This window comes from Aspergillus neoniger, assembly GCF_003184625.1.
Source record: "Aspergillus neoniger CBS 115656 unplaced genomic scaffold BO87scaffold_38, whole genome shotgun sequence".
Classification (NCBI taxonomy): domain Eukaryota; kingdom Fungi; phylum Ascomycota; class Eurotiomycetes; order Eurotiales; family Aspergillaceae; genus Aspergillus; species Aspergillus neoniger.
This window is the reverse complement of record NW_020291166.1, coordinates 278251-305329: the sequence shown is the minus strand read 5'-3', so window position 1 is coordinate 305329 and position 27079 is coordinate 278251. Positions and strand designations below refer to the sequence as shown.

The 27079-nt window shown below is 50.4% G+C and overlaps 10 protein-coding genes across 10 annotated transcripts; 7 read left to right on the top strand and 3 right to left on the bottom strand.

Annotated features, from left to right (window-relative positions):
• Positions 1 to 380: 380 nt before the first annotated feature.
• On the bottom strand, positions 381 to 1643 carry BO87DRAFT_429801 (tRNA maturation protein LHP1; the record flags this gene model as incomplete). The annotated part of the gene is made up of 2 exons (XM_025627511.1): positions 381 to 486; positions 568 to 1643. The coding sequence occupies 2 exons, from the start codon at positions 1641 to 1643 to the stop codon at positions 381 to 383; spliced, it is 1182 nt and encodes a 393-aa protein (XP_025475834.1).
• An 866-nt stretch (positions 1644 to 2509) lies between these two features.
• BO87DRAFT_445483 (uncharacterized protein) lies at positions 2510 to 3316 on the top strand (the record flags this gene model as incomplete). Its single annotated transcript, XM_025628162.1, has 2 exons — positions 2510 to 2876; positions 2914 to 3316. The coding sequence occupies 2 exons, from the start codon at positions 2510 to 2512 to the stop codon at positions 3075 to 3077; spliced, it is 531 nt and encodes a 176-aa protein (XP_025475833.1). The 3' UTR covers positions 3078 to 3316.
• A 513-nt stretch (positions 3317 to 3829) lies between these two features.
• chsD (chitin synthase D) lies at positions 3830 to 6262 on the top strand (the record flags this gene model as incomplete). The annotated part of the gene is made up of 3 exons (XM_025619777.1): positions 3830 to 3891; positions 4026 to 4109; positions 4156 to 6262. 3 exons carry the CDS (start codon positions 3830 to 3832, stop codon positions 6260 to 6262), a joined length of 2253 nt encoding a protein of 750 aa, XP_025475832.1.
• Positions 6263 to 7258: 996 nt separating this feature from the next.
• On the top strand, positions 7259 to 10366 carry hsp88 (Hsp70 chaperone Hsp88). The gene is made up of 5 exons (XM_025620764.1): positions 7259 to 7561; positions 7675 to 7706; positions 7819 to 9250; positions 9310 to 9618; positions 9676 to 10366. The coding sequence occupies exons 1-5, from the start codon at positions 7487 to 7489 to the stop codon at positions 9964 to 9966; spliced, it is 2139 nt and encodes a 712-aa protein (XP_025475831.1). The 5' UTR covers positions 7259 to 7486; the 3' UTR covers positions 9967 to 10366.
• A 118-nt stretch (positions 10367 to 10484) lies between these two features.
• Positions 10485 to 12304, bottom strand: BO87DRAFT_158949 (uncharacterized protein). The gene is made up of 3 exons (XM_025618232.1): positions 11849 to 12304; positions 11355 to 11787; positions 10485 to 11292 (listed from the first exon to the last, which is right to left on the bottom strand). Exons 1-3 carry the CDS (start codon positions 12129 to 12131, stop codon positions 10578 to 10580), a joined length of 1431 nt encoding a protein of 476 aa, XP_025475830.1. The 5' UTR covers positions 12132 to 12304; the 3' UTR covers positions 10485 to 10577.
• Positions 12305 to 12573: 269 nt separating this feature from the next.
• BO87DRAFT_409918 (short-chain dehydrogenase/reductase) lies at positions 12574 to 13571 on the top strand (the record flags this gene model as incomplete). Its single annotated transcript, XM_025626276.1, has 3 exons — positions 12574 to 13018; positions 13083 to 13432; positions 13503 to 13571. 3 exons carry the CDS (start codon positions 12574 to 12576, stop codon positions 13569 to 13571), a joined length of 864 nt encoding a protein of 287 aa, XP_025475829.1.
• Positions 13572 to 13768: 197 nt separating this feature from the next.
• BO87DRAFT_462414 (cytochrome P450 oxidoreductase/alkane hydroxylase) lies at positions 13769 to 15577 on the bottom strand (the record flags this gene model as incomplete). Its single annotated transcript, XM_025629158.1, has 3 exons — positions 13769 to 14054; positions 14111 to 14377; positions 14434 to 15577. The coding sequence occupies 3 exons, from the start codon at positions 15575 to 15577 to the stop codon at positions 13906 to 13908; spliced, it is 1560 nt and encodes a 519-aa protein (XP_025475828.1). The 3' UTR covers positions 13769 to 13905.
• Positions 15578 to 15865: 288 nt separating this feature from the next.
• On the top strand, positions 15866 to 21100 carry BO87DRAFT_367434 (squalene cyclase). Its single transcript, XM_025621886.1, has 3 exons — positions 15866 to 17863; positions 19463 to 19681; positions 19761 to 21100. The coding sequence occupies exons 1-3, from the start codon at positions 15977 to 15979 to the stop codon at positions 21039 to 21041; spliced, it is 3387 nt and encodes a 1128-aa protein (XP_025475827.1). The 5' UTR covers positions 15866 to 15976; the 3' UTR covers positions 21042 to 21100.
• Positions 21101 to 21247: 147 nt separating this feature from the next.
• BO87DRAFT_343140 (ABC transporter ATP-binding protein) lies at positions 21248 to 25347 on the top strand (the record flags this gene model as incomplete). The annotated part of the gene is made up of 5 exons (XM_025620763.1): positions 21248 to 21563; positions 21635 to 22830; positions 22889 to 24853; positions 24919 to 25034; positions 25090 to 25347. 5 exons carry the CDS (start codon positions 21248 to 21250, stop codon positions 25340 to 25342), a joined length of 3846 nt encoding a protein of 1281 aa, XP_025475826.1. The 3' UTR covers positions 25343 to 25347.
• Positions 25348 to 26045: 698 nt separating this feature from the next.
• BO87DRAFT_317870 (uncharacterized protein) lies at positions 26046 to 27067 on the top strand (the record flags this gene model as incomplete). The annotated part of the gene is made up of 5 exons (XM_025619785.1): positions 26046 to 26233; positions 26301 to 26354; positions 26432 to 26540; positions 26667 to 26797; positions 26992 to 27067. 5 exons carry the CDS (start codon positions 26046 to 26048, stop codon positions 27065 to 27067), a joined length of 558 nt encoding a protein of 185 aa, XP_025475825.1.
• Positions 27068 to 27079: the final 12 nt, after the last annotated feature.

Sequence of the window (27079 nt, the reverse complement as noted above, 5' to 3'; positions counted from 1 at the left end):
GAATATTCCACGATAGTACACTCACTTACCAATAGGAAGGAAATTAAACGGTAAAGATGAATTCCAGAACATCCTATTCCGTAAGTCTAGAATGTAGCGTCCACCGAAGCAAGGATATCGGTGAATAATAATGGAAAGAAAAAGAAAAAAAAAATAATAATGAAATTATACAACGCCATTATGGTACTATGGTCTTCAAAGTCCGGGGGTAGTCATTCGAGCCAAAGTCATGCTTTTTGTATCCCATAACCCTTATTCCCATTTTTCTTTCGAAGCAACGAAAAAAATATAAGCAAGTGGTGTCCTTGATGATAGACAGCCAGCTTTGATTGTGCAACTTTTCTTTTTTGTTCTTTTTGATTAAGATGACTTTATTTCGTTTACTCCTTGGCGTCCACCTTCTTGGCAGGGTGGTCGCCGTTCGCCTCGTCTTCGGCGGCACGCTTCTGGCCGGACTCGGCGGTGCTCTGGACAATGGGGACGCCGCTGAAATGTTTTGTTAGTATACATACTTTTGCTTTTGTGTAATGGGGTGGTGATAGGGGGGAAGACAAAGTGAATACATACCGAGCATCCTTCTGGACCTCACTGCGCTCCTCCTTGGGCTCACTCTTCTTGTCGTTGAAGCCGTTCTTCTGGTCAGCTGCGCGGCGCTCCCTCCAGTCGCGGTTGTCACGGCCACGGTTTCCACCACGGCCACGGCCGCGACCGCGCTGGAAGCCACCGCGTCCGCGGGAGCCGCTGGGCTTCACGCGGCCAGCCTCAATGTCGCGCACCTTCTCGTCGCAGTAGTCCTTCTTGCTCTTGATGAGCAGGTCCTGACCCTTCCACTGGGGCTTGGGGTCCAGGGCCAGGAAAGCCTTCTGCTTCTCCTCCGACTCGAACTCAACGAACACACTGCCCTTGAAGGTCTTGTCGTAGGCACGACGCAGACGGATGGCGTTGACGGGTCCGTAGGGGGCAAAGAAGGCCTCAATGTCAAGCTGAGTGGTCGGCTCCTCATCGCCGAAACCCTTGGCGTAGACGCTACGGCTCATGGCCTGGTCCTCGAACACCTTGACCACGTTGTGGTCGTGAGTCTGCGACACGGTCTCCGGAAGGGGAGTCTTCCGGCGCACGGAGGTATCGTTATCGGTCAGCTCAAGCGTCTCGGACGACTTGAGGGCCTCGACGACGGCGCTGAAGGGCTGGAAGCGGCGCATGCGCTTGAAGGAGTGCAGAAGTTCCAGAGGAACCGAACGGTTGGCGCTACCGCCGACCTTGGAGAACAGGAACTTGTCCATGGGCAGGTTGGAGTCAGAGAAGTAGAACTCAACCTGCTTGCGGATCTCGACCGGGTCATCCGTCACCTGCTGCGTAGAGGGGTCAAACTTGGCATTGTTGCGGCGGTTGAAGCGGCCCTCGCGACCCCGGTTGTCGTTGCGAGATTCCTGTGTCGTCTTCTGCTCTTCAGCCTTCTCAGACTTCTCGCCCAGCTTGGCGGCGGCCTCGACAATGCGGGCTTCCTCGGCATCTTCGGTCTCCTTCTTTTCGGTAGCGTTGGCGGGGGCTTCGTTCTCACCCTTCAGCTCGGCGAGGACGTTCTGTACATCCTTCTCAGCCTCAGCGTTGGGCTGGGCGACAGGCTTTTGCTCTTCGGACATGGTCACGAGCTGTGTTGTAGGAGGATAAGGGGGTATAGGGGAGATTGATGTATAGAGTCTATACTAGAGTGGAAAAATATCAGTCAGTGATTCCTACATATCGTCAAAAGCAGAGAGGCACAGGCGATAAGTTCAGGATGAGGGTAGGGTGCAATCCCGCGTCAGAACCATGATACGGACCGATTTGGCCAATGATGGACGGAGAACCGCGCGACGGCGATGCGGAGAATTGGAGGAGGCAAGCAGGGCACTCGTATCTTACCTGAAATGCGCAAGCGCAAGATAGGGATATAAGCGGAAAGGAGGAATCGACCAGGAAAAGACACCTGCAAGTTATTTAAAGAAGAGCTCCAGATGCGAGAAAGAAAATGGCCAGGCCAATTAATGCGCGGCGGGGGAAATTTTCTGAGCGCCGCAGCGGAGCAACTGTCTTGCTCGCCTCAGGCAGTCAGGCAGCGGTGTTTGTGTGGCGCAAACAGCTGACTTGGCCGCTTTAGGAAAGTAGCCGGACTGACCTCTTTAACAACGGGTATTTTGACACTTCATGATGTGTATCCTTCACAGATTCTGCAAAGCAGGATTAGGATTTCTTGAGGTAAAAGTGAAGCTGGATTGAAACGGGTGTCTGGATTCTTGTGTTACCAGCTAGGTATATTTCTGGAAAGTCACAGAACGTGTGACATGCTGCTAGAACGGATGACAGTCACCATAGTAGGTACCGATCAGACATGCATTTGCTTGTTGTTGCCTGGCCGGCTTCCAAGCGCGGGCGGTCAATATAATATTCCCCTCAGAAGAGATATTGGATATCTCTCAGGAAGTAGACTGATTGTTGTCACAATTCTACTCCACCGCATACTACCGTCATGCCTCCCAGAGCAATATACCTCGTAACATCCCGGAATAGCCCGAGCCAGCGTTCCCATTTCTCTATCTTTGTTCCATCTGTCGCTTGTTCCACTACAGGTACTTCGATACACGTTGTGGGCGCCCCTATGATGGGCTATCAACTCGAGTTCAAACGGAATCACGCGCTCTCCTCCAATGAAGAGCCGTATGAGACGGTCTTGCTTGGATATGTCGACTCTCAACACATTACGGGCTCTCCAATAGAGAGTAGTAGTATGTTTGTAGACCCTACTCCGAGAGATGATCTTGAAATCGCAGCCAGTCAGATACCGGCCTCTCGTGTTAGTGAGAATTTCATGGCACCTGTCAATGATGTGAGTAGAAGTTGAGGGCCTCACTGCCTGTGCTCCAGCCTGACGAGCACAGACCACCAACAAGAGATGTCAAGAGTGGATTATGGAATTTGTTCGATATATGGTTGCTCGGGGTCTACTTGAGGAGGAAGCCGTTCAGGTTGTCCAGTCGAAACGCGATTCGCCAACGCATGGAATCGCTTTGCAGCCTGCTGGTCGACGAGTAGTTTGAGGGGCTTATCCAGTTTCATGCAAGAAGCAAGTGAGAAAGAGGATATGACTTGAAAACTATGGATTCTAGCTGGCACTAGTGAAGGTAGCCCAGGAAACACTGCTACCAAGAAGAGTCAATTAATCTGGATGCAATCAGCGAAAGATCAAGCCAAAGCAGGTTCCCGCCACTTCCCCAGAAGGGGTATGTAGAAATGCACTTTGGGCTAAGAGCACCTGCCTTTTCCGTTTCGTTTCAGCTCCGTTGGAGCCTTTCAGGCTGTCTGAATCAAAGCCTTTCTCATAGTTACACTCCAGCTTAAGCCTTCCTTCGGTACCATGTCCTCAACATAATTCCTAGGTGTCAGGCGGGTTTCATTGGATATACTTCAGACTACCACATTGCGTTATATCACAAGAGTTGTGCCATCGTCTCGCTCTCATTAGCCCACTGTCCGAGCCAATATGTCACACATTATTTAAGGTATTTCAGAACGTGCGTTTGCTTCTAATCTTATAATATACAAATAAAGAAGCTAACAGGCTCAATCCTCATCAGGAAGGCATGCTGATAGTTGCCGGAACCCACGGCGACCGAGAAAAGAGCTCCCTTATTCGATTTATATACCAAAGAGCCATTGCCTTCCAACGAATACGGCTCGCTTCGGGCACTTTTGACGACCCTTTGGCGGTGGTAGACTTATAATACTAGATCTCATAGAAACCTGCAGAGACAACTGGTCAAGCCGAAACGAAACGCCAGCTCGTCTCATCATGGCTGGAGAACCATCGTCCGAGTTGTTAGCCGCATGGCCTACTAGAGACGTAGGTTTGAAGTCTTTCCACCGGAAGACGAGTACGCTTACCATGGGCTTAGATCATTTACATTTCTATCTTGGGACCATTGTTGCTTGCAGCGCTACTGGAGTGGTTCCTCTTCCTTGCTGCGTTTATTTACTGTCTGATCAAGGTATATCAGAAGGCCGATCACTGGAGTATTCGAGTTCTCGCAGTCATCATGGCTCTCCTCATCACACTGTGCAGGTGAGCTTGTGTAAGTGCAATGTTTCAAGGATGAAAGTATTATAACACACATGTAGGGGAATCTTTCTTCCAGTGATGATCGCTATTCTTCCACTACCACCGCAGATCACGCAATTTTTTCCTCGCCAGCTCGTGTCGGTACTTCAATGGTTCGCTTTCTGGGCATTCTCTGCGCTTCTAATCATACCATGGCTATTTTGTGTCAATAGATTCGTGATTCACTCCCTAGGGCGAACCAAGAGGGTGAAGGAGGCTTTAGATGACCGCACCGCACCAAAAACCGTCATTGTCATGCCAGTATACAAAGAAGACCCCCTTGTTCTGATCAAGGCAATTGACTCGGTCGTTGATAGCGACTATCCCAGTTATTGCATTCATGTTTTCTTGTCCTATGATGGGTGCAACATCGATGAACCTTATCTCCATGTGATCAACCATTTGGGAATTCCGATTTCGCTGGAGAGTTACCCGCAAAGCATTGATGTGACATATCATGGGGCAAGGATCACTGTTTCAAGATTCAAGCACGGTGGCAAGCGTCATTGCCAGAAACAAACCTTCAGGTTGATCGACAAGGTATATGCCGACTATCTAAAGCATCATGACGACCTATTTCTGTTGTTCATCGATTCAGACTGCATTCTTGACAAATTATGCCTGCAGAACTTCATGTATGACATGGAACTGAAACCAGGGAGCCAGCATAATATGTTAGCGATGACAGGAATAATTACTTCAACCACAGAGAGAAACTCTCTGATAACTGTTCTACAGGACATGGAATACATTCACGGGCAGCTTGTTGAGCGTACCGTGGAGTCCGGTTGCGGCGCTGTTACCTGCCTTCCGGGAGCACTGACAATCCTACGATTCTCAGCTTTCCGCAAAATGGCGAGATACTACTTCGCGGACAAAGCTGAGCAATGTGAGGATCTCTTCGACTATGGCAAGTGCCACTTGGGAGAAGATCGCTGGTTAACGCACTTGTTCATGATCGGGGCGATTGAACGCTATCAAATTCAGATGTGCACGAGTGCTTTCTGCAAGACAGAGGCGGTTCAGACATTCTGTAGCCTGCTTAAACAACGACGTCGATGGTTTCTCGGCTACATAACCAACGAAGTGTGTATGCTGACCGACGTCAGACTGTGGAAACGCTACCCATTATTGTGTCTGGTGCGCTTCATGCAGAACACAATCCGGACGACTGCATTGCTATTCTTCATTCTGGTAATCTCGATCATAACAACTTCCAGCAAGATCAAGAACCTGCCTGTTGGCTTCATTGTAGTTTCGCTCGGTCTCAATTACATCCTTATGGTTTATTTTGGGATAAGGCTCAAACGCTTCAAAGCCTGGCTCTATCCCCTAATGTTCATCCTGAATCCGTTCTTCAATTGGCTTTACATAGTGTACGGTATCTTCACTGCAGGCCAGCGAACGTGGGGCGGGCCTCGAGCTGACGCAGCCAAAGCTGATGAGCATACTACACCAGAGGAAGCGGTCGAGAAGGCTAGGGTCCAGGGGGATGAGCTGAATGTTCAGGTAGACACCTTTCGAATGAAAACAGAAGAGAAAGGCGTTCCCATCCGGCCTTCATCCAAGGTCAATGGTCGCCTCTCGTTTGCGCCACAGCTTCCAGATCGGTATTACGACTATCAAGGCGCTCTGGGGACCAGTCTCGCCAAATACCTGACCCCTCTTCCAGACGTGCCTCGCATCGGCCTCCACCCACATTGCTCATCTGACTCGGTTGCGACATCCGATTCTGGAGGCAATTCAATTTCCTTGCCCCAGAATGTGGAATCCTTGATGAGCGCCGAGGAGCGGGTCAGACTCTCCGTTAGTCGCCAGGCGCAGGAAGACACCGGACTTCTACACACACGAGAGGCAGATGGTGGAGAGCGTGGCCTGTATGTGCAATCTAACGAAGACCCGGTAGACAACCGGGCGTATGAAATGCATACCATTGAGTCAGACAGCAGTGTCCCGAGCGGAAAGCCCCAGGTATCGTCAAGTGTTCCACAATCAGTGATGCAGCAATCTAGAGCTGTTCCTGGGTCTCAGCCCCATGGACACTTGCCACAGCCAAGATATACCAAGCAACCTAGTAGGATTCCGAGGCAGAAGAGGAGATATATGCAACCAGAACAAATGGTTTGAACCGGAAGGCAGCGCATAAAAATTCAGGCATCGGGATTGATTAGTACTGAGCATGAGGGTTGCCGGGGAACAGAGGCCGACTGACCAGAGTATTGGAGCCTGTTTTGAACAAACATGCTACTAATGAACTAGTTACTTGACTCTCGTTCAGTAATGGCTTGTGATCCATTGTCCATTCACATCGATTGTATTCTAATACTCTTTTCTCGCATTATCAAATAAGCCAAAGTTACTATCCTCTGAGGTCATGGATGCGTATGGGGAATTCGTGCCCACTTGGTCTCGATAATCAATAGGGTAAGACAAACAAAGGTTTATCCAATCGAATCGAATTCGCTACGAAGTATGACACATAACATTGGCATACAATGGTCAGATGATTCTCTGTAACAGAAGTCTGCAATCCACTTAGACTGGGAGATACCGACGTGCCAGCTGGAGCAGTAGGGAACATCTCACGCTTGAAGACTCTATCTATAGAATGTCATACCAACCCTAGTAGCACTGTAGTTGATTGACTGAAAAAAGGGAAGTGGCCAAACAGATATGCACATGATGAGTCATCACAAACGGGAGAAAAACTCTGAACTATCGATAAGCCCCGCCAAAGCGGTCAAGTAAGGTTCTGCCGGCACTAATGAAGCGGTGAAAGGTGGGAGGCGTCGAGCAGCAGCCAGAAGGTTCGACGAGCGCCCAAAGAAGCCGGTGAAGCTGTGCTGCGATGCTGGTAAGCGCCAGGTTCCTTATTTATTCCTGTAATCCTCCGACCTTGGGGACACCTGCGTTTTATATATTTCTGCATTGAGCTCCTCTAGTGTGTTTAATTATACATAATTTTTTTTTTTTTTTTTTTTTTTTTTTTTTTGCCCAAGTGGAACCCATCGAATTGCGCTTACTGCTTAGACAGATAGTATCTGCCTGACAGATAGTAGTGACTGACGAGCCAGCGGTGCCCACGTTGGAAAATCGACGCCTCACCGCCCGCGAGCTTCTAGTGGCGGGTCCTGCAGTTCTCGCCGTGCAAATTCTCCCCCTCCGTCTCGCTCTTTTCTCTGCCCTCTTTGGATCCTCCCCCAACCTCTCCCCCTCAGTCCCATTCTTCCACTTTTTTCCTCTTTCATCCTCTCATCACTCTTCTACTACTTCTTCTTCTTCTTTCCCCTCTCTCCTCTTTTCTTCCCCCCACTCTCTTCTCCCCCTCTCTACCTCTTCCTCATCTAGACCATGTCTGTCGTCGGTATAGATTTCGGTGCCCAGAGCACCAAGGTCGGTGTTGCCCGTAACAAGGGTATTGATATTGTGCGTCACTCTATTCCCCTCTGCCCAATTTTCTCTTCCCCCTCCGAGCGCTGCCCATCCGCTCGTCATTATCAGTCCCAAGTCACTAACTAGTCCATTGTGATGGTTTACAGATCACCAACGAAGTTTCCAACAGATCTACTCCGTGAGTTCGCCCATTCTTTGCTTATCATGAAGTTTATATCGGCGCCATATCAGGTGCCTTCCCAGTACATTAGTATACGAGCCGTGTACTGACTTGTTTTTCTCCCACACAGTTCCCTTGTTGGCTTCAATGCCCGCTGCAGAGCTCTCGGTGAGGCCGCTAAGACGCAAGAGACTTCCAACCTCAAGAACACGGTCGGCAACCTGAAGCGCCTGATCGGCCGCTCATTCAGCGACCCCGATGTTGCGATCGAGCAGGAGTACACCACGGCTCAGCTTTGCGATGTCAACGGCCAGGCCGGTGCCGAGGTCAGCTACCTCGGAAAGAAGGAGAAGTTCTCGGCTACTCAGCTGGTCGCCATGTACCTGACCAAGATCCGGGACATCACCTCCAAGGAGCTGAAGCTTCCTGTCTCCGACGTCACCATCAGCGTTCCCGCTTGGTTCACCGACGTCCAGCGCCGCGCCATGCTTGATGCTGGTGAGATCGCTGGCCTCAAGGTCCTCCGCCTGATCAACGACACCACCGCCACCGCTCTCGGTTACGGTATCACTAAGCTCGACCTGCCCGGCCCCGAGGAGAAGCCCCGTCGGGTCATGTTCGTCGATATCGGCTACAGCGACTACACTGCCTCCATCGTCGAGTTCCGCAAGGGTGAGCTCAACGTCAAGTCTACTGCCTACGACCGTCACTTCGGTGGTCGCAACTTCGACCGTGCCCTGACCGAGCACTTCGCCGATGAGTTCAAGGAGAAGTTCAAGATCGATGTTCGCACTCACCCCAAGGCCTGGTCTCGTACCCTGGCCGCTGCCGAGAAGATGAAGAAGGTTCTGTCGGCCAACCCTGCCGCTCCCATGAGCATTGAGTCTCTGATGGAGGACGTCGACGTCCGCGCCATTGTTAAGCGTGAGGAGCTTGAGACCATGGTCAAGCCCCTTCTGGACCGGGTCACCGTTCCCATTGAGGAAGCCCTGGCTGAGGCCAAGCTCAAGCCCGAGGACATCGACTTCGTCGAGATGGTTGGTGGCTGCACCCGTGTGCCCGCCATCAAGGACGCCGTCGCCAAGTTCTTCGGCAAGACCCTCTCTTTCACCCTCAATCAGGATGAGGCCATTGCTCGCGGCTGTGCTTTCAGCTGTGCCATCCTCTCCCCCGTCTTCCGTGTGCGTGACTTCTCCGTTCACGACATCGTCAACTATCCCATCGAGTTCACCTGGGAGCAGTCTGCCGACATCCCCGACGAGGACACTAGCCTGACTGTTTTCAACCGCGGCAACGTTATGCCTTCCACCAAGATCCTTACCTTCTACCGCAAGCAGCCTTTCGATCTCGAGGCCCGCTACGCCAAGCCCGAGATGCTGCCCGGCAAGGTCAACCCCTGGGTTGGCCGCTTCTCTGTCAAGGGTGTCAAGGCTGATGCCAACGATGACTTCATGATCTGCAAGCTCAAGGCTCGTCTGAACCTGCACGGTATCCTCAACCTGGAGTCCGGTTACTACGTTGAGGACATGGAAGTCGAGGAGCCCGTTCCCGAGGAGGGTGATGTGAGTGATAATCCCCAGTTCAATTGCGCGAGATGTTCCGATTACTGACGACTGATTAGGCCATGGACACCGATGGCAAGGATGGTGAGCAGCCCAAGAAGACTCGCAAGGTCAAGAAGCAGGTCCGCAAGGGTGACCTGCCCATCTCGACTGGCACTACCTCCACCGATGAGTCCGTCCTGAACGCCTGGACTGAGCGTGAGAACTCCATGTACATGGAGGACAAGCTCATTGCCGAGACCGACGAGAAGAAGAACGAGCTCGAGTCCAGCATCTACGAGCTGCGTGACAAGATCGACGGCGTCTACTCCGAGTTCGCCAACGAGGAGGAGAAGGACAAGCTGCGGGCTAAGCTGACCGACACCGAGGTAAGTTTTCACAACGTTCGTTCCAATCTTCGTCACAGAAACTAACGGGTTGTTCAGGACTGGCTCTACGAGGAGGGTGAGGACACCACCAAGTCGGTCTACGTTGCCAAGATGGACGAGATCCGCTTCGTCGCCGGTCCCATCATCCAGCGCTACCGCGAGAAGCAGGAGGCCGAGCGCCAGGCCCAGGAGGAGGCCGCCGCCAAGAAGCGTGCGGAAGAGGAGGCCAAGCGTAAGGCCGAGGAAGAGGCCAAGAAGGCCGAAGAGGAGGCTAAGAAGGCCGAGGAGAAGCCCGACGCTGAGATGAAGGACGCTCCTGCCGAGGGCGAGAAGCCCGCTGAGCAGTAAATTTGCTCGATTGGTAGATAATGGTGAGCCCAGCTGTGGGATCGCAGCTTGATGACAATGTGGTCACGAACAATGCAATCATGTTGAACCCCTTCAGTTGTTTATTACGGATTTCTTTTATTATTTTTTTTTCCCATTCCCCTTTACTTTATTCTGGCCGGATGCTGGCACTGTGATGTAGAACGACACGATTTCCCCTTTCAGTACTTGCTTTTCCTCTCCGCGTTTGTTTGTGGTCGACCTGGAGATGCTGGCCTGGTCAAACGGCGGGGGCAAACTGGTAGGGGCACAAAAACTACTAGAGATGCGCCATGGCGATGTGGATAGACCTGCTTGAAAAGTATATGATTGGTAATACAGAATATAGTATCCTTGCACATGCAAATTGGTTGATTTTTTCACATGGTCCTTCTTAGTGTTACACATGAGCCGAGTAGAGTAAATGCTGCCATCAATAACTGGAGTGACAGCGTACCCACCACTTTCCAATGAAGACTATTAGGGATTACTGCCACTCTCCAATCTCAAATCATTGTGAATACCACTGAATAACAGGATACCTACCTCCCACCAACACTAAATACACCAATTGAAATTGCTATCAGCACTACTTATACCTTAAGCACATCACCAAACACCCCTTCCCCAGCAAGATCATGCATCAAATCCACCCACAAAAACCTCTTCATAATCCCTCGCAACTCTCCCCACGTGCTGATCCCCACTCTCTCCAACCATTCCCGCAAAGACCCTCTCAACCAGAGATCCGTCCCCTGAAATGCTGGCAGCGGCGGCAATGCAAGGATCCCGACCATCAATAGCCAGAGAATGAGCTCCGAGGAACCCTCCCCCTCCTCTTCAGCATTGTCAAGATGCTGCTGGCATTGTTCCATGAACGACAAGAGATGAGGTTGATACGAAGCAGGGAAGAATACAAAAGGCAATGTCTTGTCTTGCCACTGGAGGAAGGTATGATGGCAGAAGGTGAGGAGACCTAGACGGAAGGTTTCGTTGTTGCTGTTCGGGGGGAAGGGCCTTTGGAGAAGACGGTACATTACGGAGGATAGAGTAGAGGGGATGATATCTGGGGTAAGGCGGCGTTGGGGGGTCTCGGTGATGCTTGTGTTGATCAGAGTGCAGAAGTTTTGGAGGACGTGGAAGGTTGTCTTTAGGGTTGGGTCTAGGTTGAGTTGGGGGAGGAAGGGGTTGTTGGTTTGGTTAAAGGTGGGGTTGAAGATGGTAGGGAATGGGGTTAGTGGTTCGAGGAAGGTGTCTCTAAAGAATATGGGCGTGGTGTTGTTTTGGAGGGCGAGGCCTAGGTCCCATCTGGTGATTGTCGATCAGTTTGATAGGTTGGATGTTACAGGAAGGTAAGTGGCTTTGCTTACCTGAACAGCTCGATGAGAATCTTCTGGCTCTCGAATAAGCGCAGACCACCTCGAAGATCCATGATCGTTCGAATCCCCTCCATATGTTTCTGTGCGACCTCGGATTCGCCCATCAGATGCGCTGTCATGGCCAGCATCAGCACAGTGCGTACGGTGAAATCGGAGATTTTGGTCTGGAGATCGACGCCCGTTAGTCTCTCGCGGAGGATCTGCACGCCCTTTGTAAAATGGAGCATGGTCCTGCGATTAGAAAGTAGTTCGTCGGCATGTTGTCGACCGTGGACTGAGCCCATGAAGACTTCTGATGCGGATACGGTGAGATGCAGATATGCGGCATCGGAGCGGATAGAGTCATGGAACCAGGATTTATCCCTGTAGTCGAATTCAATCAAGAAGCCCAGGGGGAAGAACATTTGCATTGATAGTTTGGCGACTACATGGTATTCGCGTTAGCTACGCAAATGAAAGAGGGGGTTAGGGTAGGGAAGACCTGCATTGTAGTATATCAGCGAAGGTACGGGAATCCACTTGGACGGCGAATTGAGCAAATGATGGATTAGGACCCACTATTAGTTTAGTCGATGGGATGATGTTGGGGTCCTGATATACTTCTGCTGATTGTGGCGATGGAATCTGATCCTGTTGTATGAGGTTGGGCTTTTTCCGTCGGTCGTATCGAGGCCGCCCTTTGTTTATGCCTTGCATTACATGGCTTCGGATGAGTTGACGGGTGCTTCGGTCGGGCTTTTTGTTATCCGTTGATATGATGAAGTGCATGATTGGGTTGAGATAGCTTAGGTTGTATGCGCGATACAGTAGGATGTTGAACGGGGAGCACGGTTGAGATGCTGGGCGATGGTTTGAAATCACGAAATTAGAGTAGGATTATATTCAGGATCTTGATATCATTTACCCGAACAGGAATTTGAAGAGGGTGAAGGGGGGCTTTTTAAGGTTGGTTTGTCAGCTGTTGATGCTGACAGGAACCGATGGCGTGTCGCTACTTCTAATATCATTTGCCAATTCCGGTATAGTCACGGCCTTGGTATACTTCCCGCTGGATTCACTTGGTGACACCATTCTACTATACTATTATCCTTCTTGGGAAGTTGGAAATAAGATAAAGACCCCCCTCATGATGTCTCTCATGGTGAGTTTCTCTTCTATTCACAACTACCAGACAAGCCTGGCTCATTCTCACTCCTTCAGAATCCGCACCATGTCCACAGACCAAAAGACCGTCCTCATCACAGGCTGCTCCGATGGAGGCATCGGAGCTGCACTGGCTGAGACCTTCCACGATCACCGTTACCACGTCTTTGCCACTGTACGCACCCCGTCAAAGGCCCCCAAAACACTCACCAACTCTCCCAACGCTACCATCCTTACCCTGGATGTGCTGGATTCGAATTCCATCACCAATGCAATGGAGAAGGTGACCAAAGCCACTGGCGGCAAGCTTGACGTTCTGGTAAACAATAGTGGAGGCAGCATCATCCTCCCCGCCATGGATACCTCAATCGAGGAGGGCAAAAAGCTATTCGATCTGAACTTCTGGGCTCCTTTCGCCGTAACGCAGGCCTTTGCTCCTCTACTGATCAGGTCCAAAGGGTGTGTTGTGAACAATATATCAGTGAATGGAGCTCTTCCGTTTGTCTTTATGAGTAAGTCCAATCCTCTTCTTTAGTCACAGACCTGGCGTTCTCTGACTAATGTACCTCACTCAAGGCATGTACAATTCCTCGAAGGCGGCCTTTATGAGTGCCAGCGAGACTTGGCGTATGGAGCTAGCTCCGCTGGGTGTTCGCACCATCACTCTCATGACTGGTGGTGTGAAGACTAAGTTCTTCGACAATTACGTTCAACGTCAAGTCCCAGAGACCTCATACTACATCGGAGCAAAGGATGCTATTCAGAAAATGGGTGATGGAAGCTTGCAAGATAGCGGCGTTGATAGGTATGCATATGCATCTAAGGTGTTACAGGCAGTAGAGAGGAAGGAGTCAGGAAAGTTGTGGGTTGGTGGAGGCGCTGTCCCTGCGAAATGGGCACTGTGGCTATTGCCGCAATGGGGTGTGGTAAGTATCATTTTATTGCTTGTTGCAGAGTATCTACTTAGCATCGATAACGTGCTAATTGCTTCGATAGGATTTGATGATGAGGAAAATGTTTCCTGTGTTCGGAACAATCGAAGGTGGACTGAAGAAAGACGCTTAGAGTTGTGATATAGCTGCGCAACAGTCGTGACTGCGTAGCAGGGGTTTTAAAGTGGCCTTACTGATATTTTCAGCGTAATATTGTGCCGGTTTTCAGCATGTCACTTTTAGCATCTTGGTGCCATTTATATAGTTTTCTTTTAGCCTATTCAATCACGGAGTCACCTGACGAGCTTTTGAGGTCCTCCCTATTTGCATCCAGTAATCCATCGCTTCTGACCAGCCTTGCTGTTTTTGAGCAAAATTCATTATATACAACAGCTCTCGTTCGCTATCTCTTTTTCTCACCAGCCAAATGCCATTGTTCATAACCGACTACACATGCATGAGGAAGCCTAGCTAAGCCCAACTAGCACCCCATTCTCGTTTTCAAAAGTCATGCTAATCCGTTCCGTCCACGGCTTAGTATTATAATCCGACACGGTCGAGAAGGTTTGGAATATGCGGGCCACAATGTACGTGAGAACAATCATAGCATAATGCTCTGCTCTTGTGTTAGTGAGTGCATCCTGGGAATCACCATAACTGAAGTGGACTTACGGCCGGGGCAGATTCTAGGACCCTTGTTGAACGGAATATAGCCAGCCATATCCCCACTTAGTTGTTCCCATCGTTCTGGACGAAACTCCCCAGGATTCTCGCCGAAATCCTTCCCTAAGCGATGCCTAGCCCAGGTGGAAAAAACCACAATGTCTCCCTCCATGACAAGAATCGGCGCGTCACCATGAGCTCCACCTCCAGTTGGCAATGTTGAATTCTTGTTTGCCACTCTCGCGTTCAAGACAACTGGGGGAAATAGTCTCATCGCTGGAATACTATGTTAGTGCATAGTAGAACTCAGATGGCCAAAAGAGGTGCCGAACCTTCTTGAAGGACCCAGCGGACATAATGCAGTGTCCCGAGCTGTCCCCATGTCGGAGGGTTTGATCCAATGGTGTCAATGATGCTTGCTCGCAGCTTATGCACCACGCGCTCATTCTGAGCAAGGCAATAGAAAAGTCCCGACAGTGTCGTGCTCATGCTATCATTTGCGAGCAGAATACTCAAAGCTTGATCAGTAAGCTGTGGTGCTCCACCTATATCCATTTGTGGTTTGAGCGTAGGCCACTGTTCTGTCTCCTTGTCAACTCTGCCTTGTCTTTCCAATCCTCTAATAACGCAGTTCATCACATATCCTCGTGCGTTCTTGCAAGCCTTTAGAAAGCTTCGCTTGGGCACTAAATGTCGAAGTGGGCCACGGAAGCCATCTTGCACGATTCTATTCTTAACAAGAAGAAGGTCCTCGAAGAATTGCTTCTTCTCTCGAGACTGGGTGGGGCTGAGAGCATCAACAGACTCTCCTAAGGAGAACAAGGTCTGCATGTCTAAAGACAGGCCAAACGCGCAGGACTGGATATCGAAGGATTGTCCATCCGGAGGGACGTGCCGAAGAAAAGCTTGGAAGTGCTGCTCACACAGGCTAAGATCGATGGCCTTACGAAGGTTGGAGAGCCGACTTCGCAACTGTTCCCGGCTTGTCTTCCAGCCCGCACCGTCAAGGGTGAATATGCCATGTGGTGTGATTGGCTCAAACAAAGGCCTTCGCAACGGAGAACTATCGAAGTCGACAAATGCCGTGGAAAGCAGATGCTTGATATTGACCGCGTTGCAGGTAAATAGCAGCCGAAATCCTAAGACATTGGAGACATAAGTCTCCCCATATCTCTCGAAGAGTGCATTTGTATACGAGAGAGATGTTCGGCGGCGAAAATGGTATGCTAACTCGATTGACTTGGCGATTCCGAAGATGTCATACCAGAAGCGGTCGCTTTCGTTGGGCGGCTTCTGGCAGCCATGAAGTTGTTCAAATCGTCGCAATCTTCGGCTCCGGTAGCATTTATTTACCAAGAGGGCAATCGTGACACCAAGAGCCACCACAGCCAAAGCCAGGTGAAGGCTATCTGGGTAGGAGAGTCTGGGTAGCAGGAGTGCTGTCATTTTTGAAACGGTCCTTTGGGCATCCTGCATGGTGACAAAGCAAGGACAAAGCAGGGCCCATATGCTGACAGACGGCAGTTACCCTGGGTAATACTACTTAGTAAGTCATGCTCATATGACTAGCCTATCAAGGGACTGAGTATTGCATGTGAACAGGCCTGGGTTCCTTAACGGTAGTCAACAAGGGGAACAAGGAGGGCGAAAAAGGGAAGCCGCGCCCTAATATGCGACCCACCAATTTCCATGCTACTAGGATGCGCTAAACATGCTCGACTATTATAATTATGCATATTGTCTCCTTACCGCAGGTCTAGAGATCCGATATGGCTCATTTCTTCATGCTGTCTGACAGACATTTATCTGCTACTACTACGACTACAACATCTTAATAATTCCTACCTTCACTTTGAAACGAACTACGACTTTGTTATGATGACCTCGAGAAAAGAAGGCTACGAAGAAGGGGTAACATCTGGGAAAGAGCAACTTAGTTCCGATGTAGAGCATACTCTGAAGCTTGCCAACGATTATGCTCTTGGTTCAATACGCTCCGATGGGCATTGGTGCGGGGAGTTGAGGTCCAATGTCACTATCACGGCTGAATACATCTTCCTTCGACATGCTTTGGGCTTAGACTTGAGAGCCGATAATGCGGCTTACTGCCGCTATATACTATCACAGCAGAACTGCGATGGCTCATGGGGCCTAGCACCTGAGTATCCAGGTGACGTATCGACCACGACTGAAGCCTACTTAGCACTCAAGTTGCTGGGAGTGAGTCCAGACATGCCGGCCATGCAACAAGCCCGTGCATTTGTTCTCAAAGCAGGCGGCGCTGAAAAACTTCGCGTTTTCACTCGCATTTTCCTGGCAACCTTCGGATTGTTTCCATGGGATGCAGTGCCCCAGCTGCCCGTGGAGCTAATTCTTTTGCCTTCCAGTTGTCCAATCAACATGTACACTTTAGCGTCTTGGGCCCGAGGAACCATTGCCCCGCTGCTGATTATCTGCCACCATCGGCCCGTGTACGCGCTACCGGAGGACTACCTAGATGAGCTATGGCTCAATCCGACGGACAAAATGGTGCCGTATGGCTCATCACTCGGGGATCTGCTGTGCCAAGGAGACTTCACTGGACTTGCATTTAGTGTCGTGGATAACTTGCTTTACTACCTGAATGGTCTCCGTTCCGTCCCTTTGCTCCGATCCTACGCCCGACGAAAATGCCTACAGTGGATCCTCGAGCGCCAGGAGCCCACTGGTGACTGGGCTGGGATCTTTCCTCCGATGCATGCCAGTATTTATGCGTTCGTGTTAGAGGGCTACGAGCTGGATGACCCTCCAGTCCGCCTTGGAATTCAAGCATTGGAAAACTTTGCTTGGGAAGATGAGACGGGCAAACGGATCCAAGCATGTGTTTCTCCCGTGTGGGACACAGCATTGATGTCGATCGGGCTGTGCGATGCCATGTCGCCCGATAAGCACGTCCTCCAGCAGGCCATCACTTGGATCCGGAATCGCCAATTGCTGAAGCCCTGCGGGGACTGGCGGATCTACCGCCCTAAGCTAGCTCCCGGAGGGTTTAGCTTCGAGTACGAGAATAGCCACTATCCCGATGTGGACGACACCGCGGCCATCATTCTGGCTCAGCTGAAGCAGGATCCCCAATCTGTCGCTTCGGACTCTGTGATTGCAGCTGCAACATGGATCCTCGGCATGCAGAACCCTGATGGCGGCTGGGCCGCCTTTGACGTGGAGAATGATAAGCTGTTCCTCAACAAAATTCCCTTCAGTGATATGGACAGCTTGTGCGATACCTCCTGTGCCGATATCACTGGGCGGATTCTGGAAGCCTTCGGCTTGATGATGAGACGTGAATCGAAAAGGCCCGTCCTTTCTCCAATGTTACGGCATGCATGCACTCGGGGGATCACATACCTTGCATCCACACAAGAGGCCAACGGAGCCTGGTTCGGACGATGGGGGTGTAACTACGTCTACGGGACGTCTCATGCACTGTGTGGATTGGCTTACTACATGAAAGATGACAAGCGAGTCAGTGGGCTAGTGGCACCGGCGTTACAATGGTTAAAATCCAAACAAACTGACGACGGCGGTTGGGGCGAACCGCTACTATCCTACCAAACAACAGGCACTCAGCAGCAGCAGCAATCAACTCCATCACAGACTGCATGGGCGCTAATGGGACTATTGGCTCACCTTCCCCTCAGTGACCCTGCTATTGAGCGTGGGATTCGGTGGCTGGTATGTTCACAACAGCCAGAAAAGGGCATTGGAGCTTCCTGGCCCGAAGCGGTCTACACGGGAACAGGTTTCCCCAATCATTTCTATCTGGGCTACGACTACTATCGGCATTATTTCCCCATGATGGCTCTTGGGCGCTATTTGCAGGCGAGTCGGGTTCGCGCCTGAAGACGCCGCAAGGAGGTGATCGCAGCCACCCGATCGATCACATGCGTCTGTGTTTCTGAAAAATCCTGTAGAGACTTTGTGGCGATATCTAGATTATGAATTCATGTTTATTGTTTGGCAGCGCTATCTTGAACAGAATTTACTGCATCTGAAGTACTTTTAAACTTCGACCATTTACCAGTATGTCCTTGCAGCATGATGGTAGCAGCGCGACCTTAAAAGCTATTAGCTAACTGTAGGAAGTTTCTTTATTCCTTTTCCCAGTACTGCCAAGTGCCAACATGTGGCCAAACCTAAGATAGACTTTCATAACCGTAACCATTCTTCAAGATATACTTTTTCAATGCACATGCAGAAACGCTGCAGCACGGCCAAGAATCTTGAACACCGGATCAAGATAATAACTCACGGATTTGTGACGGATCCTATCATATCATGCATGATTGAATGAATGAGACATTCTTGAAAAAAAGCGAGACAAAGGCCCAGCCATAGTTGCCACCAGTTTGATTTTGTTTAATTAATTAGCCGAGCGGAGTCGGCATAATGCAGCGAGATATTACTGGTATATACTCGGTAATATGCCCCTTACTACTCAAGCGATCGGATATTAGTCCCGGGGTGGATTGGTAGCAGATGACTCGATGAAAAACAAGGAACCTCGAGACATTCCGCATGAGACACGTAGCACAAATACTGGTTTGTTTGTCTGTTTCCTCGGATTCAAATCGGGATTTGACTGAGCAGACTAAAACTTGGAAGTCAGTCTGGTGGATGTGGATAGTATCTGCATACTATTACTCCGTTTCCTTGGTCGGGATCACAAGGGGCTCTGTCTAGTCGGATGGATTTGGTGGGTGCTTCGTAGTATAGGCTACGTACTAGCACTTGAGCTAGCAGGGCTGAAGGGCTGAAAAAAAATGACTTTCCTGCTCCGTGTGGTTACTGGTTATGCAGTAGTAGGACTGCGAAGGATGGTCCAGATGTGAATCGTGAGGCACTTCCTGAGTATCATTGGTTTTTGGTAGGTATGCTGTGAGACATTGTAGATTGGGACAGACTCTTCAGTGGGCTGCAAGTATCTCGAGGGGGATCCTGCTCTGCGGGGGGCGAGTGGGGCGTGCGGCTGAGGTGCATGATCGCGCTGGATGAAGTTATCTTTTCGTCACATTCTCCCTTCCTTCAAGTGGATCAAGTTAGATCGATTGGATAATTGGATGATTGAGAACGGGACGGAGCGCATGTGTTTCCTTCCCCTCCTGTGGAACTCCGAGCTTTGCTCCTGCCCTCCTCTCCCGTTCCCGGTTTGCATTCGTGACTGCCGTAATGGAGATGAAGATGAAGACGAAGATGAAGATGACAGGTCGTGCAGAAAAGTAGAGAGACCGGGGGTTCCTTGACATGCCCTCTCTTTCTCTGCATCCCCCTCCCCCTTCCTTCTTTGGCTCTCGCCTTGCACGACATCCCAACATCATGATGGAGTTTTTCTCAAACTTCAGTCGGGCCCGGCCAGCAACTGTGCCCACTGACAAGGTTGTCCCTCTACGGTATTGGGATGACCTGGACTATCTCCGTCGTCTCTGCCATGATTTCACCTTCCGTTTTGACGACGTACTGGACGCCTCCAAGCTCGATGCTGCTCTCGCTCGTTTGATAGAGATTGGAGACTGGAGCCAGTTGGGAGCTCGTCTGCGCCTAAATGTATGGTTATGAAGATCCTTCCCATCCATCAAACCAGTTCCCGCCAGGATTGATGAGGCTAACGCTCTGTCCAATCCAGGATCAAAATCGCCTTGAATACCACATTCCCGCTGAGTATACCAAAGCGCGGCCCGCATACAACTTCACCACCACCGAGTATGGGTTGCGCATCTCCGAGCACGAACTTGGTAAACAGCTACCAAAATCGGGCCAAGATCAATCGGTTCTTTCGCCTTCGCCTGCTGTCTTCGCTCCCATTGTCCGCCATGCGGATAGTCCTCATAAGTTGGCTGACTGGATATACACCGACCGGCCACAACTTCATATCCATGTTTCGGTCTTTCAGGACGCGACTCTTGTGACGGTCAGCTATGTTCATACTCTGTTCGATGCTATTGCGAGGTCAACATTCTTCAACGCGTGGATAGCTGTTCTGCGGGGTCGAGAAGACGAAGTACCGCCTTTCATCCCTTTCGAACATGACCCTCTGCGCACACTGGGTACAGAAGCCCCGGTGAAGCCCTATAGTAACTTTGACCGCGCTCTTAGCGGACTTAGCCTTGTGATATTTGGGCTGCGGTATCTATGGGAGCTGTTCTGGTATCAGCAAGAGGAGGAACATCCCATTCGCCTACCAAGACGATGCGTGGAACGGCTGAAGGAATCCGCTCGGAAGGAGCTTGCTGCGATGAGCCCCGATAATGAGGACAAGGCGCCCTTTCTGAGTGAAGGTGATGTCGTAATGGCGTGGTGGGTGAGGACTATTGTCACCGCTCTGAATCCGGCGCCAGCTCGAACCATCATGGTCATGAACGTCTTCAACGTATGGGCGCTCTTTGAGGAGTGGTTCCCAACTGGCGGCGCGGGATTCATTGGTAACGCCTTTTTCTATTCCTACACGCTGCTAGTTGCAGGCCAGGTGATTCAGGATGCTAGCCTCGCATATGTGGCGTCCAAAAACCGTAAAGCCCTCATGGAGCACCGGACAAAGGAACAAGTTCAAGCCATGACATCCATGCAGAGGGCATCGTTCACTCGGACACCACCAGTTGTCGGAGATGCCAATTTGCTATTCATGGCATGCACAAATCAGCACAAGGCCAGGTATTTCGAGCTGGACTTTTCGGCTGCCGTGGTGGCCCCGGGAGTGCCTCTGAGCGAACGGCCCCATGCTCTAGGTAGACCGTCGTATATCAACGACATCGAGACCTGTCAGGGGTACCCGACCCGGAACGTAGTCAGAATTATTGGGAAGGACGCGGCAGGGGATTACTGGCTTTTGTTCAAGACTCGACCAGGCGCGTGGGCAGTTATCCATAGACAGTTGGTGGCGTTGCTGAAGCTGGATGAGAAAGAATGATGTATGTCAAGCCAAATAGTTAGTACGAGAAGCTTGAGACCAGTGGGTCTGGATATGGAAAGAACTATGTGAATGCTGTGACCCACATTGCAATCGCATATAATCCAATCCATCTTTGTCGATCGCATTTTAGTCCCTATAAATGGACCGGTCGCCCGGAACATTCGCCCTTGATTCAGCGCACTGGGACAGAGCTATGCATAAGCATGTCCAGCCAGGGGATCCCACTCAAGGCTGTCCGGCCCACTGCTGACACAATACAAACGGCAGAAAGTATCCAGTCTCAAATCCATATAGAGCGCAGCACCGCCAATATTTTCACCATTTACCGAAGCGCCAACGCATCGCAACTATGTCTGCTATCCCTATCGGCATGCTGCGCCATAGCCGCGGGCGCAGCAATGCCTCTAGTAACCGTCGTGTACGGGAACTTTGCACGTGAATTCATCACCGGAAATAATAATGCACCGGATGAAATTCGAGATCGGGTTCAGCGTCTTGCGCTCTACTTGGTATATATTGGTAGGAATTCATGTCGATTTAAACCAGTTTAGTTGGTTATCCTGCTAGTACGATCTGACGCAGCAATGCAGCAATCGGATCTCTGGTGACGACTGCCATCAGCATGTTCGGCTTCAACATCGTTGGAGAGGAAATCTCGCACCAGCTTCAGCAGAAATACCTCGCTTCGGCTTTGCGGCAGAATATGGCTTATTTCGATGTAGTTGGGGTGGGCGAGCTGACGTCTCATATGGATCAGGATATGAAGTTGATTCAGGCGGGTATCTCGCAGAAAGTTGGTGAGCTGCTTTCCGGGCTGTCTGGCTTTGTGGTTGCTATTGTTTGTGCATTCATCCAGAATGGGCGTTTTGCAGGCATAATGATCTCTCAGCCGATAGCCCTGCTTACGCTTATTGGGGTGATGGGGGGTTTCTTGAGTGTAACACAGCGAAGGGGTCTGGCTCAGTATGTCAGAGCAGGTAATCTGGCCCAGGAAGTGCTTAGCGCTATGAGGAGTGTCATTGCTTATCGGAGCCAGGAAAGATATGGTAAAAGGTATTACGAGGCGTTGCGACGTCCAGCGCAATTGGACTTTCGGGAGCGCTTCATTTTCGGAATGCTGGTTGCAGGATCGTTTATGGTTATGCACTGGGCGAATGGGTTGGGTGTATGTATATCGTCTCCGTACGATTTCTTGCGACAGCCAAATGAGTTCCTGCTGACGATTGCCAAGTTCTGGCAGGCTGATCATCTCCTCCGCCAAGGGAGTTGCACTATTTCGGAAGCTCTGACTATCATGTACGCAATGGCCGTGGCGGGTGGAATGCTCAGCCAAGCATTGCCAGCCATTGTCAATATCACCCAGGCCAACGCGGCCGCCAGCCGTGTCTTTTCTGTCATTGAGCGGAAGTCACCCATAGATCCTTCTGCATGTACCGGGGTGATGCACAGTCGGGCCATAGGAGAGGTTAGCTTCGAAGGTGTACACTTTACGTATCCTTCGCGGCCTGAAGGGGAGGTTCTAAAAGATGTCAATTTCGTTGTGCCTGCCGGGCATACTGTAGCGTTTGTGGGACCATCCGGGTCTGGGAAATCAACCGTGTTTGCCCTTCTGGAACGACTGTACCATCCTCACAGCGGTCGGATCATGCTGGATGGCGAGCCAATTGATGCAATGAATGTCTCGTGGCTAAGATCGCAAATTGGGTTTGTCGGTCAAGACGTCACTTTGATCCGTGCATCAATACTCGATAACATCGCATATGGGCTCCCCGAAGCTGCAGCTGAGGTGCTTCAAAACTATCATCTTCTGCCTCTCAGTCTTTTATACTGATTTTGTGATGCAGGATATGGACGCAAACGCGATACGAAAGCTGGTAATCGAGGCGGCCAAAGTTGCCCAAATTCACGACTTCGTTGCGAGTCTGCCCGAAGAGTACAACACCATAGTTGGGGCACATGGATCGAATCTCTCAGGGGGCCAGAAGCAGCGTCTTGCTATTGCCCGCGCAATCATATCTCAACCAGCAATATTACTGCTGGATGAGGCCACAGCTGCACTTGACAGTCGGTGTGAGAAAGCAGTGCAGGAGGCGCTGGACAACGCCGCCTCAGAACGAACTACCCTAATAATAGCCCATCGGCTGTCGACAGTCCAGAATGCCGACAAAATCATCGTCATGAAGGACGGTCAAATCCTAGGTCAGGGCTCTCATTCAGAGTTGTTGAGTACATCTGCGATGTACCGAGAATTAGTGAGATATCAGGCGCTTGAAACACCCCAACGATCAGAGGACGACAGCCTTGTTATCAGCCAAAGGCCTCATTCGTTGGGCGCTCATGAAGAATATTCCAAAGATTCCTTGGTCAATTTTGATACGGTAAATATGCCAGAGGACTGCCCATTAGCAGTACGGTCGTCCAGTAGCAGTGTCAGGCGAGTTTGGAGCCTCAATAGACCAGAGTTGCCATATACAGTCGCTGGCGTGAGCTTCAGCGTTTTGGCTGGAATAACCTATCCGGTTCAAGCAATCTTCTTCGGTAACGGGATCATGTCAATGATCAATCCTAACCTCAGTACCGGTGGACATAATGTTCAATTTTGGGCCTCTATGTATCTTACCCTCGGTATTATCGCATTTGTGGTTTATTCTGTACGGGGATATTGCTTTGCCATGTCCGCATCACAGTTGGCTCTCCGAGCCCGCTCGCAGTTGTTTAAGCATTTGATTGTGAACGATCTCTCCTTCTTCCAGGACAAAGACAACTCAATTGGTGCATTGGTCAGCTTCCTTTCATCTGGACCTCGGCAAATCACTGGCATTTCGGGAACATCACTGGGGCTTGTGGCTGAGAGCATTGTCATGCTCGCAACAGGAATTACCATCGGATGTAGCTTTGGGTGGAAGCTTGGTCTTGCTGCGACAGCAACGGTCCCATTAGTAGTTTTTTCCAGCTTCATGCAATACCATGCAGTGGCGCAGGTACAAAAACACATCACGCGCGATACTGGTGCTGTGGCCATTGCACATGAAGCTCTTTCTGCCATCAAGACTGTAACAGTCCTTGGTCTGCAGAGGACCATCAGCGCATCGTTCGAAAGTGAGAGTCTTCGAGACAGCCAAGGCAAATACTGGTTCATGTTTGCCGCGACATATGCGTGCACCACTTCCCTCCGCGTGATGAGCATTGCTTTCGTTTTCTGGTACGGCGGCACACACCTAATCGCGATTGGCGAATACAGTGTCCAGCAGTTCTTCATCTGCTTTGCAGCCACAATGTGGGGATCTCAGTCTGCGTCCGTGCTTTTAGCACATGCTCCTGACATTGTAGGCTCTGAAGCTGCTGCTGCTCGACTGGAGAAGCTGATGCAAGCCGGAATATCGTCAGCCGCCCACAGAAAACTGAATAATGGCAACGCTAACGTGCCAAGTATCACCGCAAACGTTTCGTTGCGACGCGTCAACTTCAGATATCCAAGCCATCAATCTCGGATAGCCTTGAACGACGTCAGTCTCGATGTGCCAGCGGGTGCCTTCATTGCTCTTGTTGGTGCTACAGGCAGCGGGAAGAGTTCAGTGATAGATTTGCTGGAGCGCTTCTATCCCAGCGAATCTGGCGCAATAGCACTAGATGATATGTCCATTGACCACTATGACCTCGACAGTTACCGAGGGTATCTAGCACTGGTCGACCAAAACCCTTGTCTGATTGGTGAAGACCTGCGCGATTGCCTGCAGAGTGGTGAGCTGGTTGTATCAGACGCCGAGATTTTGGCCGCTCTAAAGGACGTTGGGTTAGCCGATTTTGTGGTAGGCGTTCTCAACTCTTCCTATCCACTTGTTACAAAGTCTGACTATTTCGGTTCTTGTGTCAGCTGTCACTCCCCCAAGGTTTAAGCACCCCCATCATGGCGAACGGATCGACCCTGTCTGGGGGGCAGCGCCAGCGCATGGCTATCGCGAAGGCGCTTCTATGTCGACCAAAGATTCTGTAAGTGCTCCTTATTATAGAAAGCCCTTGATCAGTGAATTTTGACACTTCTCAGTCTACTTGATGAGGCAACCTCTGCCCTGGACTCCGCCTCAGAGGAACTAGTCCAGAGGACAGTTCAGCGTGTGATGAAAGGGCGAACGGTCATCGCTATTGCCCATCGACTAAAGACGATTGTCGATGCTGATGAGATCCTAGTATTCAAGCATGGGCAGATTGTAGAAAGAGGTAGCCACAAGAAATTGATGCAACTCGAGGGTGAATATTGGCAGATGGCCAGGTTACAGTCGCTGATGGGGGAAGCATGAACTGGAAGTTGAGAGTGTATATGCCTGGTTTGCACATAGTTCGGCTATGCAGTAATGGATGAACATAAAACGTTGGTAAGCGGGAAATTTTATGAAATTACCGAACCAAGAAAACCAAGACCCTGAGTATCATCATGTGACCCAAAAGTAGGCTCGGCATAGCCGAAAACAGACTAGTCAAGTGACCGGCATGAAGGTCTGATCCCCTCCCAAAACAATCCATGCAAAACGAGTACGAGCGGAATCACCGGATGCCACCAATTACTCCCACCCCTTGGCAGACAGACCTGTCCAACTATTAGATGCTCCTTGGTATATTTCTTTTCAACGAGACTCAGCAACCAAATTAGTTGACTACCTGATAGGTCGGTCAAATTAGAAGTGGTGAACACTCCGTTCCTCTTTCTCCTCTTGTAGGTAGGCAACAACCAATACCTGCACGGAGGAAATTGATAGCTCCGAGATTGGCAGGGTCCTGTTCCCTTCCGCTCAGATGCGTCGGAGAGAATGAGCGAATTGGTACTGCTTGGGTTCGGCCATCAACACTAAAGTAGCATTTCTGTGGGGACGACTAGTCAGAAAGTCCAGGGGGTTAACCTAACATGATGGTGGAAAGCAACCTTGGTTCTTCCGAATAAGGGGCAGTTCGTTACGGTATTGGGAGTTAGGGGTGGGTGTATGGATGCTGTACGATGGTGGTACTATGTACTACTTACCACTGACCATCGACTTTTGTAACTCTCTAGAAGCAACCCGACTGTTTCAGGTGCGCGATAAGATTCTGACATATACCCCGGTAGCGGAGTCTAGTACTCATTCCATCTTTTGGAGAGATTTTAATTTGGGGGCGGATAGATGTAAGAAGTTGGAGGTAGCTAAGCTCGTAAGCATGTATATAGAAGGACCTGACTCGAGTCAGTGCAAGGATTTTTAGCCTCGATGGTTGTGTATCCAGTAGTTGTTTGGTCGATAATGCAGGGCGTACTTGTAGGGCATTTGTCTGCCCTATGAGGTGCATGATGTATCGATCTCGCTGAACATTATAAATATGTCTCTTGGCCTCAGCATCCTTTTGTCTTGGCCTCATAGGAGGAGCGGAATCCCATATATGATTCGTGCCAACACAGTGCCCCCCTTGTGCTTTAGGGGGTTTCAACACTGCAGGTCATCGTCTGAGAACCAGCCGTCCGACCTCCGAGTTGCCCTGCTTGCAAGGAAAGGAGGGACACGGACACTAAAACACAATGGGAAGATTTTCAAGATGGTGTCACCGTGGCACGGATAATTAGCCAAAGCCATCCTGCATCTGTGCTGTGCTGACTAGACACAATGGACATTACGACCAGGGAGACCGAGAGGTGCGTGTAGCCCTATGAATCATATGAATCAGTTGGCTGCTTTGCTGATGCTGGTTGGTGATACGGTAAGCGGATGGTACGGAAGGCGTTCCCGTATGTAAGCCGTAACATCCCTGGGAGGAAGATAAGTGGGGAGGGAGGGAGGAAAAAAACAGAGCCAAAGACACGTCGGGAAAGATGGCACGCGAGACCCGATTCTTTTTTCTCTTTCTGCCCTGAATTCGGCCAAAATCAATCAATCAATTATGGAGCGCCCGTCTCCTTTCGGTGGATTCTTTAATGGTTGCCTAGGAACTATTACTCTCGTGATTCCGAAGAGAGGAGACCATCCATCCTGACACTTTTCCCTACCAAGTATCGCAAGTAGCTCTCTCTCTTT